Source organism: Lepidochelys kempii, chromosome 13 (genome assembly GCF_965140265.1).
Source record: "Lepidochelys kempii isolate rLepKem1 chromosome 13, rLepKem1.hap2, whole genome shotgun sequence".
Taxonomy (NCBI): domain Eukaryota; kingdom Metazoa; phylum Chordata; order Testudines; family Cheloniidae; genus Lepidochelys; species Lepidochelys kempii.
The window spans coordinates 17,401,558-17,419,519 of NC_133268.1; the positions used below are offsets into that span (position 1 = coordinate 17,401,558).

A 17,962-nucleotide genomic window follows, 5' to 3' on the forward strand; every position below is an offset into this window, starting at 1 on the left:
CTTACAGGAACATCCCATGGGTCTTCCATTTAGCTACGGAACAGGGTATAGCATAGACAGCAGCAACAAAATCTGCCCCACACATCCCTGCAACGTGCCTTGCCGTTGTGGGGCAAACATGAGTCAAGCCTTACTTTATTTCCTAAGGCTGCCAACAAGGTGACCATTCCTAAGACAGTTTATCCAATATTATGTTTCAAGTTACCCTTGGTTGCATTCAATGTATCTAGCGGCAAACTTCTCCATTAATCTATCAATCTTCTGGGCTTCGCCTGGCAACCGGAAGCCTTCCAGAAATATCCGTAGAGCAGAGACAAAGTCTTTCCCACAGAAATCAAGCTGGTCTACGTAGGCATACATCACCTCCTTGTTAAACCTGCTGCTCTCCCCTAGAAATTCTCCAACTTGGGTCTAAACACAAGAGAGACAGTTATGAATATTACGTATCAAATTAACTGTATCTTCTCCCTTTTATATTTCAGTGAATTTACAGTATAACAGTTGCACTGCAGTCAATTTCCTCAGAAGGCTGGTATGCTGCTCATGACAAGCAGAGCCACTACTGGAAATGGAAGGCGGAGTCTGCTCAACTGTCCCAACGTTCCATTAAGTGTCATTAGCACCACCTTTGGACATCAATGCTGTCAAATAACCGGCTCCAGTAAGAGGCCAGCTCACGCTTCTGGTCAATCTAAAAAGCAGCATTAATAGGCATGAAGGGAATCCCACCCAGTCCCCCCCATTGCCAAAAGAAAGGTTCTGCAAAGGGCCTAAAAGTAGTATGTAAATTGGGAGTAGTGGCGCACAGGCATGGACGCCCGGGGCTTTGCTCCCGGCCTCAGCGGGGCGGGGAGGACGGACGACTGGCTTTCAGCGCCCCCACTATTAAAAATGTTCCAACACCACTGTGTGGTAGTGGTTTGAGATTAACCTAGGGGGAGGGAGTGGAGAACCTTCATTAGATTCTCTACCATAAAAGGTAGTTAAAGTAAGGTGGCATGGAATATGAAAGAAGCAACAGCTGAATTGCTGGGGAAGGAATATCTTTGTAACACAAATTAATCGCTTAAGTAGCATTCAGTCTTACAAAACACAGACGTTCTTCTTGGTGCAGAAACTGTGCAACGTCTTCTGTTGTGGTGCCAAGCATGCCCTGTTCTTGAAGATACTGTATTCCTCTTTTTGACTTTTTGTTAAATCTATTCATATAGACAGAATATTAAAAAAAAAAAAAAGGCAGAAAAGCTATAGCTTACACCTGGAATATCATTTCCCAATACACTATGGTGCATAAAGTTTACTTGCATATGCAGAGCCCTTATAAAAGGAAGGTATTTAAAAATCATGTTACTTCTACCTTAAAGGTGCATAGTTAAGAAAAGACATTCAGAAATTTGAGGGGAGGGGGAGGAGAGAGTTAATGCATTAGCTAGGTAACACTAGACATCCCATCCTGTGTATTATGTGGTATATTCAAAGACCACCCTTTTAGAATTAAGGATGTCAAGATAATTTAGGTTTAATAAAAACCTGATTTTTCCAAATGCTATTAATAGAAGCTTTTTCATAAAAACAAAACAGTTCTAAGGAGGTTTGTGTGCGTGTTTGGATGTTTTTAAAAGGAACACTCTTCTACAGCATTTGAAGCATAGCAAATACCCAGTATAATTTAACTTTAAGTGATTAGAAAACAAATGTAATTGGACCAATCATTTTATTCTCCCAGGTGTGAGTGTGAGTGTGAGTAAAAGACAGACCCACACGAAAGGCAAAAGCACTTGCAGAATTCAGTTTTCATTTATTATTAGTAATACAACCAAGAAGGATTTTTAAATATAGGAATTTGAAAGTGTTATTGCCAACTTGAAGTCTAACCATTTTTTGAATTAAAGAGCAGTCTGATATTATACCTGCTCCAAACCAATTAGTAATTTACAATCACATTTTCTTTAAAAAAGGTCTCCCCTCCTTTGTGGCTGAGTCAGTCTAAAAGGAGACCACCACAAAGTTGTGTCAAGAGCACAGAGTGAACATGATCATCCCCCACCCCCAATTCCTTTTATTTACAGTAGACTTCGGGGACTGCAATAAAAAACAAAGTCTTCGTGCAAAGTCTCAGAACCCAGATCAATTGACTCAGGCACACGGGGCTCGGGCTGCAAGGCTAAAAACTGCAGTGTAGACATTCAGGCTCAGGCTAGAGCTTTGGCTCCGACACCTGCGAGGGGGGTTGATCTCAAAGCTCGGGCTCCAGCCTGAGCCCAAAACATCTGCACCACAATTTTTATCCTGGAAGGCCAAGTCAGCTGACCCAGGTCAGCCGCAGGCATACCCTCAGGAGTTTGTTTACTCCTGACACAAGCTAAGGTTTTCAGAAGGAAGTGTAATTTTTAGTTGTCAGTGCTACTTTAATATGACAACTGCCCCTTTAAACTGAACAAACACGGTTCCTAGAATACATAGTGACTACATCAGAAACAATGAAAATGCAGCCAACACTCACACTAATTAGCCTTTATTTCCTTGCCAATCCACTTACAATTCTATGCCATGTTCAATTATCTCTTTTTGTTGCTTGATGACCTCAAATTGCTCAGGATCATCAGGGACAGCAGTCTGGATGCCAATGCTTCCAATCCCTGAGGACACAGTCGAATCCAAGGAACTCACACTACTCCGTCTTCTTCCAGTTTCCAAACATTTACCTTCACCCATTTCCTGATCTGAAGGCCTATCTGGACCTGTATGCAGGTGAAGAGTACAAGAAGCATAAAAATGGATTAGTGAGAAAAGCCAACGTGCCCCCAAGGAGCATTTGAACACGCATGCACACACACACACGCTTCACCCACAATCCTCTTAAGCCATCCAATCCTCCTCCTTGCCAGACCCCGCTCTCTCCAGCAAACAGCCACCAAACATTTAATCATTAGGGATATCTTATGCCTCACGCTACTTTCCCAAAGCAGTGAGGGAGAAGAGTGGAGGAAAGATCTCGGCTCCTCCGCCTAGTGAAGAATGGTGTACAGGGTGCAGAACAGCTATTGCTACTTAGAATAGCACCAGTTTCACCACCTAAGTGATCGGGGGAGAGCTGGCCAGCACACTCCTCAATATGAGGGCCCCACCTCGTGTGTGGTTTTAAAAAAAAAAAAAAAAAATCTATTGAATTCCTGGGGCCTACACACACTACTAGTGCACATAAGAATTATCCTGTTCAGTCTCCTGATCAACTCCTAGAACCTCAGCTTTTAAACAGAAAAAGAAATATCTGTAAACAGGCATCTTTCCCCATGTTCACTGTGAATTATCAGTTTGTAGACAAGACACTTTACTTTTCATAAAGCTTTGATATTCCTCAGTCTACCAGGTACATTGTATTTTTAATCTTAAAGCTTCCACAAGTTTCACTAGCTTTTTTTTTAAACCACACCTATGTCTCAAGGAGCTTATAACCCTGTCAGTGGATCTGCCACAGAAGTGAGGATCACACACCAGGAATGGAAAGCAGAGGAAGGAGGACATGGGTTACTGAAATAGAACTTTATGCTTAAGCAAATAGCCACAAAATCCTATTTCTGTAACCAATGCTCTCTGTTTCCACATCCTCCTCATTCAGAGTCTTTGGTCAGTCCATTATCTAGATTGTATGCTCTTCAGGGCAGGCACCTCTATTTGTTTCCCATGGGAAAAAAACTACACACACGCTAGCTAGTGTTATAACAGCAGCAACAAGGTGTACATAAAAAGTTAGATATATTTATTTGCTGGAGACACATCCACATTTTAATGCATTGTTCTACTGTTGGGGGGTGGAGGGGAAATCTCACCAAGACTGGCCTGATGGTTAGGGTTCACATACAGGTCTTTGCTCCATTCGACCATGCACTTTAAAATAGAAACCAAACATTCAAGACCTTTTTTCCGCAGACTGAGTTCCTGCAGAAAAGAAATAAGGAAAAAAAAAATCAATCACATTGTACTGGACAGGTCAAGTCCTAGATACTAAAATTTAGAAGTCCTGTGCTGAGACAAAGTACATCTAAAGCAGGAAGAGAACAAGCCAACAAATTCTCTCTCTCGTTAAATCACACCTGTAAAATCTTAAGAAACGAACTCACCTCAGAGAGACTTAATAGTAGAGAAGAGCTGTTCTGATGTACAGCACTACTGTTGGCTTTAGACACCAGTAATGACAGCTTGTGGGGTTTTTTTCCAGTTTGAAACAGTTTTAGTATTTTCAGTTGGAGAGCCATATTATATGCAACTATTGATAAAGCAGTGTTTCCAGGGGTAAAGTGGACAGTTTACCTGCTGTTACCAGGACTTCCAAAGAATGGGAGAAGAGACTCAGGGCTTGTCTACATTACCCACTGGATCAACAGGCAGCAATCAATCCGGGGGGGGGGGGGGGGTGTCGATTTATCGCGTCTAGTCTAGACATGATAAACTGACCGCTGAGGGTTCTCTTGTCAACTCCGGTACTCCACTAGGGTGACAGGCACAGGCAGAGCTGACGGGAGAGCGTCGGCCATCAACTTACCACAGTAAGTAGATCTAAGGTACGTCAACTTCAGCTACGTTATTCATGCAGTTGAAGTTGTGTAACTTAGCTCGATCCCCCCGTAATGTAGAGCAGGCCTAAGGCAAGAATGTCATTAGGGCAGGAACACAGAGTTACTTCAGTTCTTTGATCTAGCAATGTTTTATTGATATTGGCCCAGGTCTGTTTATAGTAAGTCCTGGATCATGGATCACCAATTTTTAATCCTTGTAATTGCAAGAAATATTGTTGTAAGCAACATTCATATTTTCTAAACGCCTCTACTAATAGCTGTGAAAGGATTTACAATTCAGACCTTCTCCAAATAAAAGCAAATAGGTGCATCCCAGTAAGCTGCACTGCATTACCTTGACAGGCAGGTAATCAAGCTATAAATCCTCAGTCAGTTTCATTCCCTGGCCAACAAGGGGTTTGCAGGGGGATAGTGTTAATGAACCTGTGACTGTGGGGGAGAGGTGTGTTCAGCTCCAAGGTGAAGAATGCCAATGACCGGTCCCTATAATTTGCTTTCAGCACTACTGTTAGCAAGAAATAGGTTACCATAGCTCAGGGTCAATATTGGAAGGATAGTTTTGCACTTGCTGAAGAATGATTGTTATGCCCCATCATTATCTATGGCTGGGAGAGTGCCATTTTAAAGAGGAAAAAACACAGCTTGTGATGAAGAGGTGATGTCAAAGCCATGGACTCCACACAATGCAAGTACTGTAACGCAGAATGTTACTGCTCTCGGGGTAAGCCGCAGAAGGAAATCAGATGACTCAAATCACATGAGTGATGAAGTAGGGAGAAGCCTCACATCACGGAAGCGTTAACTCTCCCTTAGCACCCCCAACAAAAAGAGTGGCCTGAACATGTATAATATAGTATCATCATTGGGCACTCAACCAACTAAATTCACTAGGAGATGAAACAATAGGACTACCTCCCCGGTGACAGTCATCGGTGACTCTCAATAAAACCAACTGTAGCTGCGTTGCACACTATACAAGCGTATACTAAGTCGGGGTGGGCAAACTTTTTGGTCCAAGGGCCACATCTGGGAACAGAAGTTGTATAGCAAGCCACGAATGCTCACAAAATTGGGGATGGGGTATGGGAGGGGGTGAGAGCTCTGGTTGGGGATGTGGGCTCCAGGGTGGGGCCAGAAATGAGGAGTTCAGGGTGCAGGAGGGGGCTCCGGCTGAGGGTGCGGAGTTTGGGGTGTAGGAGGGTGCTCCAGACTGGAACCAAAGGGTTCGGAGGGCGGGAGGGGGAATCAGGGCTGGGGCAGGGGATTGGGGTGCGAGAACGGGTGCTGCCTCCGGCTGGAGGTGCAGGAGGGTGCTCCGGGCTGGGATCGAGGGGTTCGGAGGGCAGGAGGGGGATCAGAAGTGCAGGCTCCAAGCGGCACTTACCTCAAGCAACTCCCGGAAGCAGCGGCATGTCCCACCACTGGCTCCTACGTGGAGGTGCAGCCAGGCAGCTCTGCATGCTGCCCTGTCTGCAGGCATCGCCTCCGCAGCTCCCATTGGGTGTGACTCCTGGCCAATGGGAGCTACAGGGGGGCACTTGGGGTGGGGGCAGAGTGCAGAGCAGAGCCTCCTGGTTGCCCCTATGCACAGGAGCTGGAGAGGGGCCATGCTGCTGCTTCCGGGAGCCACATGGAGCGCCCCCCACCTTGCTCCCCAGCAGAAGCTCGAGGGCTAGATTAAAACAGTTGGCAGACCAGATCCAGCCCGTGGGCCGTATTCTGCCCACCCCTGAACTAAGTGGTACTCATTATTTAAAGGAGGCGGCACTGAAGGGAAAAACAGACCTATAGTGTAATTTCCAATGTTGTTGCTCTTACCTGCAGAGGTGTCATTCCCAACTCATGTCCACTCCGTCCCTGAGCGATTTTAGACAAGTCATTTACAAGGCGTTCAAAAATATTAGCAGCGTTTAAATCACAGTCGTAGTTAACATAAATATCCACCACACACTGAGCATCTTAAAAATGAGAAAAATCAGAATATTAGAATTCAAAGATCTAGAACTTTTAAAAAAAAAAATAGCTGGAAAGAACCTAAGTATGTTTTTTAAAACATGCTCATCACCATGATATCAGAGCACAGTTATTTTATGCATCATTTCTTGATTAAAAAAAAATCTTGAATTAAAAGACAGATACTTCTCCAAGGACACACACTTAAAGCTACCACTACTCTGACATTAGCTGCCTTCAGTATTTCCAGATCATTGTCAAACCACAAGGAAAGTTATTTCTACATTGTGAAGAAAAGGTAACTTTTATAACTAAATACCTGCACAAATTCTAGTCAAGGTCTGAATCACCATCCATTTGTGCTCAAAAGAACTTGAGGAGGTCTCCAAAATATTCAGGAAGATCTCTTTGAAAAACACCTGTGCACAGCAAATGAGACAAAAGACATGTCTGTAGTTTTCTACAGAAGAATTTTAAAAAACATGCTAAATGAGCATATTCATTTGTACGCAGTAATTTCACTTGGAAGAGAGTCTTCATCTCATGCATGTCCAATCTGTAAAGGAGATAGTACTTCAAGGTGAAAAAAAAGCAATATTTTGAAGCAGTAATTTTTAAAGTATTGTGCTTTGCTTTGCATTGCATTAGTAGTAAAATGTACTGAGTTAACAGAACACTTTGTACGTAAAATGAAGATAAAGCATGCTTACCTCAATCTGCATTTTTAGATGGGTCTTAAAGTTTGAAAGCAGTGTGAGAAAGATGGCAAGAGACAGCTCAAAGACATCAGGAACAGAAGAGACCCCGTTTTTAGATAACGCTACACAGAGATATTGCTTGATTGCATTGATGAACATTTCATGTGTCCTGAATACTCCACCAGCATTCTGTAATACTGAGAGAAGCAGCTGGAGGGACACGATCTTAGAACGCAACTCATGGGATCTGGGGAAGAAAGCAGAAGACTATCGTTAAAAAAATAGGTTACTTTCATCTCACACATGCGTGCGCACATAGTCACAGTGACTCTTGAGGCCAAGCGAAATGAGCACTAGCTCAGTTGATTTCAGAGTAACAGCTTGCTTGACTTCTCCGCCGAAAATGCTAGGGAAGAGCAACCTTCTTACCTTGGAGATTCTTCTCCTTCAAGAGAATATTAGATGCCTGCAACCCATGGGATGGGGTCAGATAGTCCTACTGGTTGCATAAAAGCATAGGATTCAAACTGCAGAAGGAGTAAAATGTTCTTTCTACAGAACTGCAGAGATATTACAGCTAAGGCAACTTTTGTTGAGACCACATGAACTACAGTCTAATGGTTTCCTGCAGTACTGTATCCCTCTGCTATTTGGTTTATCCAAGTAAGAAGGTATGCATACAGGGAATTTTCAATGCAAAAAGATCTCTGAACGTATTCAAAACAGGGGAGTAACTCGGAGATCTGGATGACCAAGACTGTACTATGAAGTACCTAGACAATCTGTTTCCCTTTGTTCCTAAAAATAGTTATCTGGAGAGCATACAACTCAGTAAATATAATCTCATTACTTGGGATCTGGTGGTCCATCACCAAGCGGTTTCATTGAAAGCTTGCACAGTGACCGGAACACAAGGAAAGCATCCTTCTGCAGGATATGGGAGAATTTGGCAGCTGACTGGGATCCAGGTACATCCATTTCCTAATGAACAAAGAACCACCACATCAAATCTTCATTACAAAAACTGATAAGGCGAAAAAATGAGTCACCATAAAGCCAAGTTTAGCCACAAATTTAAGTTCAGCAAAAGTCATCTTTACCCAAGCTAGCAGGAATGCAATGATTTATTTTTAAGTTCTAGTGGAATCTGTGGTTAAAGAACAAAGTCATCTGTATGCAGTGTTCATAATCAAAGCAGCATCATGGTGGAAGAAAACCCAAAAGTGAAACTAATTTGTTTACACTGTCTAGTGTGAAAAATGTAAAATACCACGCAAACAGAGTAAATTAGATTTTTTTCAACTCTGTTTCAATAATCTAAGGGTTTGGCTATATAAATACTTAGTTTGTGGCAAACTGGGGCCTAAAACTACTCTGACTAGCTGGCTGTGCACTAAGGGCATGTCTACACTATGAAATTAGGTCGCTTTTATAGAAGTCGATCTTTAGTAACCGATTTTATACAGTCAATCGCGCATATCCCCACTAAGTGCATCAGGTCAGCAGAGTGCGTCCTCAGTACCGTGGCTATAATCGACTCAGAGTGGTGAACTGTGGGTAGCTATCCCACAGTCCCCACTGCCCATTGGAATTCTGGGTTAAGCTCCCAGTGCCTAATGGGGCAAAAAAATTATCGCAGGTGGTTTTGGGTATGTCGTCAGTCTCCCCTCCCTCCCTCCTTGAAAGCAATGGCAAACAATCATTTCACGCCGTAATCTGTGCAGACACCATAGCACGGAGTTCTGCCTGGACAGATTCTTCTCCCCATAGAGCAATCAGATTGAGTGTCTCCTATTCGCTCCATGCTGGAGCTCGTTTATGATTCTGGGACTGCATGGTCACCTGTTCTGCTGAGCTCGCCACACTGACCAAACAGGAAATGAAATTCAGAAGTTCCCGGTGCTTTTCCTGTGTACCTAGCTAGTGCATCGGAATTGAAAGTGCTGTCCAGAGCGGCCACATTGGAGCACTCTGGGATAGCTCCCAGAGGCCAATACCATCTAATTGCACAGCGCTGTGTCTACAGTACCCCAAATTCAACCCAGGAAGGTCGATTTTAGCGCTACTCCCCTCGTCGGGGAGGAGTACAGCAGTCATTTTTAAGAGCCCTTCAGGTTGGTGGAACGGGGTTGGTTGTGTAGACACATTCATTATAAAAATCGACCTAATGCGGCTAAACCTGATCTAACCTCGGAGTGTAGACCAGGCCTAAGTGTCTGTGTGGACTCTCCTGCTGTGCACTGAATGTTCCCTAAGTAGATCAGAGCACACTAGGGAACTTTTAGTGTGGGCCACTAGGGTCTACATGGACACTGCATGGCAAACTAGTGAGTGGTATATTTACAGTCCAGGCTGACACGAACTACGTGTTCATTTAGACAAACCTAAGATGCTAGTAATATAACTAGGGCACTTAATAGTTTTTATTTTTACAGCCCCTTTTAACTCATCATAAATCTTAAAGGGTTGTTTTTCCAAGTTACCCATCAAAAAGAAGTAATTCCAAACTTTCAAATGAAAAACTGAAAGCCACTAGATCCAGGTATTGAGACAGACTAACTATGTAGATACACTAATATCTACAGGCATTCAGGAAGGCGGCTATTTTATCACTATTCAGACCACAGCACTCATATGAAAACAATGCAACCTGATCTTATTTTCATGCTCTTATAATGCAAACTTTCAGTTAGCAAAGCAAAACTTAAGAACATACTGTTCCACACCTAATTTTAAATACCAAATGCTGTCCTTTTGCACACATTCTGATTTATCTTTTCCCCAAAAAGACATTTGCAATCTTCAAGAGTCTGGGGTTTTTGTTTTTACCAGATTATCCGTGGAGGAGATAGACTGTCTGTCATCTGGAATTCCATTCGTTTGTACATTTTCATTAATACCACCATCAGGGGCAAGATCCACTGCTTCTAATTCAGATGCAGGCCTAGCTATTTCAGCTAAAACATGCTTTTCTTCAGCCACTTAAATTAAAAAAAAAAAAAGTCCAAATAAAATACTTGCAATAATAAATTCACTAACATATCAATGTCATTATACAAATTCTTAGGGTGCACAGGTGACACTCTTGTGGTTGATGGACAAGAGCGGCACTAATTGGCTAGAGGGAGCTTTACCCAGAGGAAGGGTTACTGTGATGCATGGGAGGATATTGACAGTGTTCCTATTGCAGACCTCAGTAGGTGCTTGACAACATCAGTGGATCTCAAAATAAATTCTTAAGGAAAAAGGCATTCCATACTTTTAAAAGCACAAAGCAAAAGTTGGAGATACATACATACATACACACACACACTTACTTGGGAAAGGTTCTTCCCATATGGAAGTTTTACCTTTAACAGCCGATATGACCACATCCTCCAGGATGGCTGTAACCATTTCCTTGCCTCCATCAGTGGTTTCCTCTGGTTAAATATGCCAAGAAATAGGATTTTTTGCAGGGGAGGTAAGAAGAATACTGCAATTTAGTGTTTTCTTGTAAAGGCATTTTATACACACAAACGCACACGCTATGTAGGTAACACTACATTTTGTTTTCTACAGTCAAATGTTATTGAGTTAAGCAAAAATTTGTTAGTAGTACTATTTTACCAAATATAACAAAAAAACCCTACAGTAAAGAACATTAAGTATGAAAGTCAAGCAAAGATTAAGAAATGCCAGAATTAAGGCTACCTCTGCAACCTCCATTGTGTGTAGAATTAGGAAAATCTTTGAAGTAGATGTTCACATACTATTTGTTCCCCCAAAGGACTTTCAACTAGCTTCAGCTCTGTTGTTTCTAGACACCTTACCCCACCTTCTCCATTTGCCCCACAACTGAAAACAACAAGGTCAAAACCCAGCACACACAGATTTTATATTACCAAGTAGTCTAAGACTAACATTTCACTCATTTTAAAGTGGTTACACTTCGGTAAAGAAAATGTTTGAGTCCCAAGGATATCTATCCACTTTCACTGACAGGTTTGCAAGACAAATGCTGTAAATGCCTAGAATATGTGTCTTGGCAGTTACAGAGCTAGGTAAGACTTGCACTTTTGGGAACTACACACCCATTTCAACAATGTCCCTAACATGATCAAGCTTTTTCACACCAAGAAATTAGAGCCATGTTGGGTAGTGCTCCAAAGTAGAGAATAGGAGGGAGGAGAGGGGAGGCAGACCAGATTGCCAAAAGAAAGGCAGTGTTATTTTCATGATTTAACGAGCCATTAAAAAAGATGGGTGTTTAAAGAATGTATAGGGACATACTCAGAATTACCTCTGTGGGCAACTCATTTTACTGTAAGTCAGCACAAGCAACATTATCTTATTTACCGGAGACTGAAGGAGTCAGATCTCTTTCTGGTTTCTGATCTGCATTTTCAGTTCTCTCAGGCTCGCCATTTGTTAAGTCTGTTTTTTCAGGGGTTGAGGGTTTCCCTTCCTGTGAGCTGTGTCGCAGTAGATTAATCTTTGGAGATCCTACCACATCTTGAATCATGGGAGACTGGGGTTTTTGTTGATTTGGTTTTTCTAATTCTCTGGCCTCTTGTATCTAAAAAACAAGATAAACACTATTTCTCCAAAAACACCCTATAATAAAGCAAAGAGAAGCTGAACACATAACTTAAGCATCAGACAGTGAAATACACCAAGAATGTATACAAGGTCACACTTTAAGGCAGAGGTAGTCAATTATTTTTTGTCCAGGTCCAAATTTCTTGGTCAAGGTACAGACTCCAGAGAAGAAAAATAATAAAAAAACCCACCCAATAATGGTAAGAAAATTAAAAGATTTCAGGATCTGTTCAAAAGCATCTGGTGGTCTGTATTTGGCCCTCGGTCTGCCTATTCACTACCCCTGCTTTAATGGCTATTAGATTTAATTAGAAACCAATCTTTCTGCTCTAGGTACAAGCTTTGTGGATTTTTCATCTTAAATTTTATTCAAGTTGCTTTATTACACTTGACAGATTAGCTTTGCATAAACATAACCCCCCTTCAAATTTGATCCCTGTTTTTCCCTTACTTTCAAATCTTGACGTTACTGAGTTGATTCACTAATCATGTTTAATAAAAGTTATATCTGCTTTGTCTACAGTTTCTTCTATGCTTTGCTTGTGTAATGAATTGCTTTATTTTGAAGATCAAATCAAATATTTGTACAGTATGCCTACATGTACAGTATTTGATTAGCAAAGATTAATAGAGCTGCGTTTCCTTGACATTTAAAAACATACAATTTCTCTAAGGGCAAACCCAGAATAAAAAGTCCTTTTGTAGTTGTCAGGGGGAGGGAGCTTTATTCTAGACTGTGTGTCCATTTCTTTACGCAGCTCTGTTAAGCATAAGTTACAGAGTCAAATTCTTTTACCAGTAACACATTTCAAATCAGAATTTGTCCCTGATTTTCTTTACTATAGAACAAGAGATATTGTATCACAACAGCACACAAAAGAGTAGTAAGTTCATTTTTCAAGGCTAAATATTAAAGACGATAGATTGGTAAAAGCAATAATGACATACAGCTTGATTCTCCATCCGGGTGAAAATAACATTCAGCATCTGAGTGAGGGTAGCCTTGGCAGTAGTCTGATTAATGAGATTTTTACTGGCTAGATAGATGTTGTAACAGGTTCTAACAGTCTGAAGGATGGTTCCTTCATGAATTTCTATATATGGAGATGTCACAGCAGTAAGAAGAGCCTAAAAAAAAATATATATATATATATATAAATATATATTACACACACACAGGAAGATTGAAATCTAAATAAGTAGGAACAACCATATTTTAGAAGATTTACACAGGTAAATAAGTAGGCTGTGGCTTTGTTATGGAATACACACGTCTACTCCAACCTACCTTTATAAGACTATTTCTTTGAAATCAAAATTAGATTGGAGGAAGTTTACACAACAAATCCTGCATTTTGGCAGGGGGTTAGACTAGATGACCCTTACAGTCTCTTCTAACCCTATAATTTTATAGCTGAAATTTGTAAAGAGATTGGAGATATCGAACGATCTATTCCATGCAGTTATTTTAAAAGTACATCAATGTTTGCCTCGAAGACGACCTATTGTGATGAAAGTAAGGACTCTCTCCACCTTCACAATCAGTCACCGGTTCCTTTCTCTGACCAAGGGAAGCTTTGAAGTTGGGCATCAAATTATTAGATCTCCACCAACCAAACTTCTGCTCTCACCTGCAATACCCTAATATTCCTGGACCAAAACCAGACTAGTGATGCTACTATAGCATGTCAGATCTTCTGAGCACAGTGTATGGTGGACTAATATCTACTGAGCCACTGATATATGCCTCTAATTTTATAGTTTCAAGCAATTGCTGATCAATTTGTTTTCATTTTTATCGAAAGAAATAGATTTATAGTCCCCATTCCTCACCAGTTTACACCCTTTGAAAACCCCATTGAAATCAATGAGACTGCATGAAGTGTAAGCAGGTGAAGCATTTGGCCCTGGCTTTCAGATTTAGGAATGCTATTGCTGCAGTGCAACATGCAAGATGGAAAAAGTTTTCCATTAAGCAAACAAAATCCCTAAAATGAACCTTAAAAAAATAGCGAACTGAAATACCTTAATTATTTGTAACTGCACTCCCTCATCTGTTTGAGGACCCTGAAAGCAATTGCAAACGGTCTCAACTATCCGGTCAATCAGGCGCTTTCCAGGAGCTCCGCTATCCGGAGCGTTGCCAGTGATATGTCCATATGCAATGAGTTTCTAAGTGGAGAGAATAGAGATTAGAGCGTTACACACTGTCAGTTACAAGACACGGGCAATACAGCGCAGGGAAAGATTTTTGTATACGGTTCTCCTAACCGATTACAGCCTCCTACAAGACAGTGCTCACCTTTGCTGACAGTACAAAAATGAGCCAGACCAGACTGAGTCATATGTATGCTTGGATTGTCCATATGTCAGACAACTAAAGCTTTAAAGAAACCAAACATTTTTCCAAGTTAAACAGCCTAATGTCTCCTTTGCAAGCTTTATACCAGCAATGAGCAGGTAGATACAAAATGCCATCATAAAAGGACTCCATGCCAGTCCATATTATAGTCAATAGAATACAAATGTGCATTAGCAAAATTTTCTGCTATAACAAACAAGTTTTGGTTTTTGGAGGTATTTTTAACACCCCAGAAAGACCAAGTCTGCTTAAACAGTGAAATTCCTGAAAAAGCCCATTTTAAATTATTAGAAACAGCCGATTAAAAAAAAAAAAAAAAAAAAAGGACAATAATCAGAGGCCGTGATCCTGCACCCAAAACTCCGACTGATTTCAGGTTGGTGCTACAAGCCAGTTTAAGGGTTTACTATAATGGCCCCATTAGGAATGTTAGTTTCCACCTACAAATCTGTATACAGAATGCTTTGCCACGTTATGCAAAATGTTGAAGTGCCTGAAAAGCTAACGCTGATGTATTCTTATTCAGTTCAAAAACTGCTTCAAGAAAGGCAGCTGAAAAGGATCTTCTGAGGACAAGCTTTCAGATCACAGCAAGATTTTTCAGCCAAGTTTTGTAAAGCCCTATTGTGTGATTTACATAAGTAAATTACTCCTGGGGAAATTCTGTGCCAAAAACATTAAAAATTCTGCACACAGTATTTTAAAATTCTGCAAAATGATGTGTCGTTTTGACAAACCACAGTATAATCACACTCCTGGCACCTTAGCTGCCCAGGGCGGACAGTTAGCGGGAGTGCTGGAGCGGAGGGTGAGGGGGGAGCCTGGTGAAACCAAATTTTGCAGGAAACATCAATTCTGCACAAAATTCTCCATTGCGCCAGAGGCACAGAATTCCAGTAGGAGTAAATACAGAATGGTTTTGGTCAGAGCAATTGTACGTATTCTGGCTAAATTCACTCCTTCACTGTCACGATTACTGATAAAAGGACAAGATTTTAGACCGGTAATCTTGCGCATAATACCTCACCCTATTCCAGTTTAAACAGGATACTTACCTGCAAGCAGTCTAGTGAGGTACTGACGATGCGTGGGGACTTGGATTGGCAGGCCAGCTCAAATGGAAGGAAATACTTATCGGCTTCGATGAAGTTTGCTTTTGGTGGAGAGACAGTGCCTTGCCTAGTTTAAGAGGAAAAAAATGCATTGCTTGTGCTCTGAAAATTACGACTACATTTTCACCGGCTTCAAAATTAAAGTATAAGTGGCGCACAGCAGCATGTAAAAGGGATGCCATTTTCTCCCCACAAAACTGAATACATTTTTAAACCCTGAAGACTCAATCTACTTTAAAATCCAACTTCAGATTTTCTTATATTACAGCTATTCATTTTGATACTTCCCTCCTCACAAATAGCATACAGTCAGATTCTCCTTTCACTGATATTGTTTAAAGCCATTGTGGTTTCAGTTGAATTACTCTCCATTTACACTAGTACAAGAGAAAAACCAGGCCCACTCCACCTCTACCCCCATAGAACGTGGTCAGATAGAACGCAAATTCGGATAGAACGCGGTAAAGCAGTGTTCTGGGGAGCGGGGCTGCTTTACCTCGTTATATCCGAATTCGTGTTTCCACAAGCGGTTCCTCAGCACCCCCCACTTACTTCTGCGGGCCCCCCCCACCCCAGCTCACTTCCGCTCCGTCTCCTCCCATGAGCGTGCCGCAGCTCCGCTTCTTGGCAAGCCTGGGAGGGGGGAGAAGCGGAGCTGCGGCGTGCTCGTGGGAGGAGATGGAGCAGAGGTGAGCTGGGGCCGGGCAGGGGCGCAGAGGAACCGCTCCCGGCCCCAGCTCACCTCCGCTCTGCCTCCTCCCCTGAGCACACCACCGCTGCTCTGCTTCTCCCCCCCACCCCACACACTTCCTTCCAGGCTTCCAGTGCCAGGGGAGGAGGCTGAGGCGAGCTGGGGCAGGGAACAGTTCCTCTCCCTACCCCGATATAACGCGGTCCCCGGGAACCAAAAAAATCTTACTGTATTATGGGTGAGACTGCGTTATATCGGGGTAGAGGTGTAACTCAACAATTGATCTCATTGAGTGGGGAAAACAAAAGAAAATGTGGAAATGGCAGAAGTGCTAAATGACTTTTTAGTTTCAGTTTTCACCAAAAAGTTTTGTAGCAAATGGAAATCTAACTTAATGAATGCCAGTGAAAAGGAGGTAGGCTCAGAGTCTAAAATAGGAAAGTTAAAAATTACTGTTTTCAAATCACTGGGGCCTGATAAAATACATCCTAAAATAAAGGAGCTGACTGAGGAGCTATCTGAGCCATTAGCAATTATCTGTGAAAAGTCATGGAAGACCCGTGAGATTCCACAGGGCAAATATAGTGCCAGTCTATAAAGAGGGGAAAAAGGACAATTACAGACCAGTCAGCTTAACTTCAGTACCCAGAAAGATAGTGGAGCAAATAATTAAGCAATCAACTTGCAGACACCTAGAAGATATTAAGGTGATAAGTAACCGTCAGCTTGGATTTGTCAAGAACAAATTATGTCAAACCAACCTAATAGCCTTCTTTGACAGAGTAACAAGCTGGCGGGGGGCGGGGGGGGTGAAGGAGGGGAGAGAGAAGAAGCGGTAGATGTGGTATATCTTGACTTTGGTAAGGCTTCTGATCCTCTCTCACGTGACCTTCTCATTAACAAAACTAGGGAAATACAACCTAGATCAGGGTCTCAAACACACGGCCCACAGGCTGCATGTGGCCCGCGGGGTTATTTTCTGTGGCCCGCCAGCTCCCCGTGGCCCCCCCCCAGCATTTACCTAGAGCAGCTCCGGCCCAGCGCACACCGGGGGCAGGGCAAGCTCCCTCCCTGCCTGCCCTGCCCCAGAGCCACTCCGGGAAGCGGCCGGAAATCTGGGGGAGGGGCGGCACACGGGTCTGTATGTTGCCCTAGCCGAACCGTGGCCAATGGGAGCTTCGGAGGCGGTACCTGGAGGAGTGGCCAAGGTAACACACAGACCCCTATGTCCCCCCCCCCGCCCCAACAGGCCCGGCCATTTCCCGGAGCAGCATAGAGGAGGGGCGGGCCAGTGAGCCTGCCCTGTCCCCGGTGGGCCGGATCCGCCCCCCCGAACCCCTCCTGCAGCCAAACCCCCTGCCCTGAGCCCCCTGCTGCACCCTAAGCCCTCTGCCGCACCCCACACCCCTCCTGCACCCCAATCCCCTGCCCTGAGCTGCCTGCTGCACCCCTCCTGCACTGCCTGGGGGCAGGATCTCACAGAAGGGGTGGAGTGGGGCCAGGGGTAAGTCAGTGGTGCAGCCCTCCGGCCAATATACTAGTCCTCATGTGGCCCTAGCGTTCATTTGAGTTTGAGACCCCTGACCTAGATGGAGCTACTACAGTAACTCCTCACTTAATGTTGTCACATTGCAGATCAATCAGGGAACATGCTCGTTTAAAAAGTTGTGCAGTGCTCCCTTATAACGTTGTTTGGCAGCTGCCTGGTTTGTCCACTGCTTGCAGAAAGAGCAGCCTGTTGGAGCGACCTGGTGGGGGCTTGGAACCAGGGTGGACCGGCAGACCCCCCCCATCAGCTCCCCTAAGTTCCCTGTGCGGCCGCCGCCCAGCAGGCTATCAACTGCCAGGCAGTTCAGCTGTCTCTCCCCCCACTGCCATGTGCTGCTCTTGCCCTCTGCCTTGGAACTGCTCCACAGAGCCTCCTGCTTGCTGTGCGGGGCAGGGCGAGGGGGGAGAGAAGGGAAGGAAAGAGAAGAGGGGTGCTGATG

At 43.2% G+C, this 17,962-nt stretch overlaps 1 protein-coding gene across 3 annotated transcripts in view; it reads right to left on the bottom strand.

Annotated features, from left to right (window-relative positions):
- The window catches only part of ARFGEF2 (ARF guanine nucleotide exchange factor 2), a 60,517-nt gene that overhangs the window by 25,939 nt on the left and 16,616 nt on the right, over positions 1–17,962 (bottom strand). For all 3 annotated transcript variants that reach the window (XM_073309478.1, XM_073309479.1, XM_073309480.1), the window contains exons 3-16: positions 15,227–15,350; positions 13,835–13,981; positions 12,758–12,937; positions 11,567–11,786; positions 10,579–10,650; positions 10,058–10,209; positions 8,079–8,209; positions 7,241–7,475; positions 6,850–6,949; positions 6,396–6,535; positions 3,831–3,939; positions 2,540–2,741; positions 1,088–1,199; positions 206–411 (exon numbers count right to left, since the gene is read on the bottom strand). In XM_073309478.1, coding sequence (XP_073165579.1) covers positions 206–411; positions 1,088–1,199; positions 2,540–2,741; positions 3,831–3,939; positions 6,396–6,535; positions 6,850–6,949; positions 7,241–7,475; positions 8,079–8,209; positions 10,058–10,209; positions 10,579–10,650; positions 11,567–11,786; positions 12,758–12,937; positions 13,835–13,981; positions 15,227–15,350 — 2,130 coding nt within the window. The remainder of the gene's footprint in view (positions 1–205; positions 412–1,087; positions 1,200–2,539; positions 2,742–3,830; positions 3,940–6,395; positions 6,536–6,849; positions 6,950–7,240; positions 7,476–8,078; positions 8,210–10,057; positions 10,210–10,578; positions 10,651–11,566; positions 11,787–12,757; positions 12,938–13,834; positions 13,982–15,226; positions 15,351–17,962) is intronic.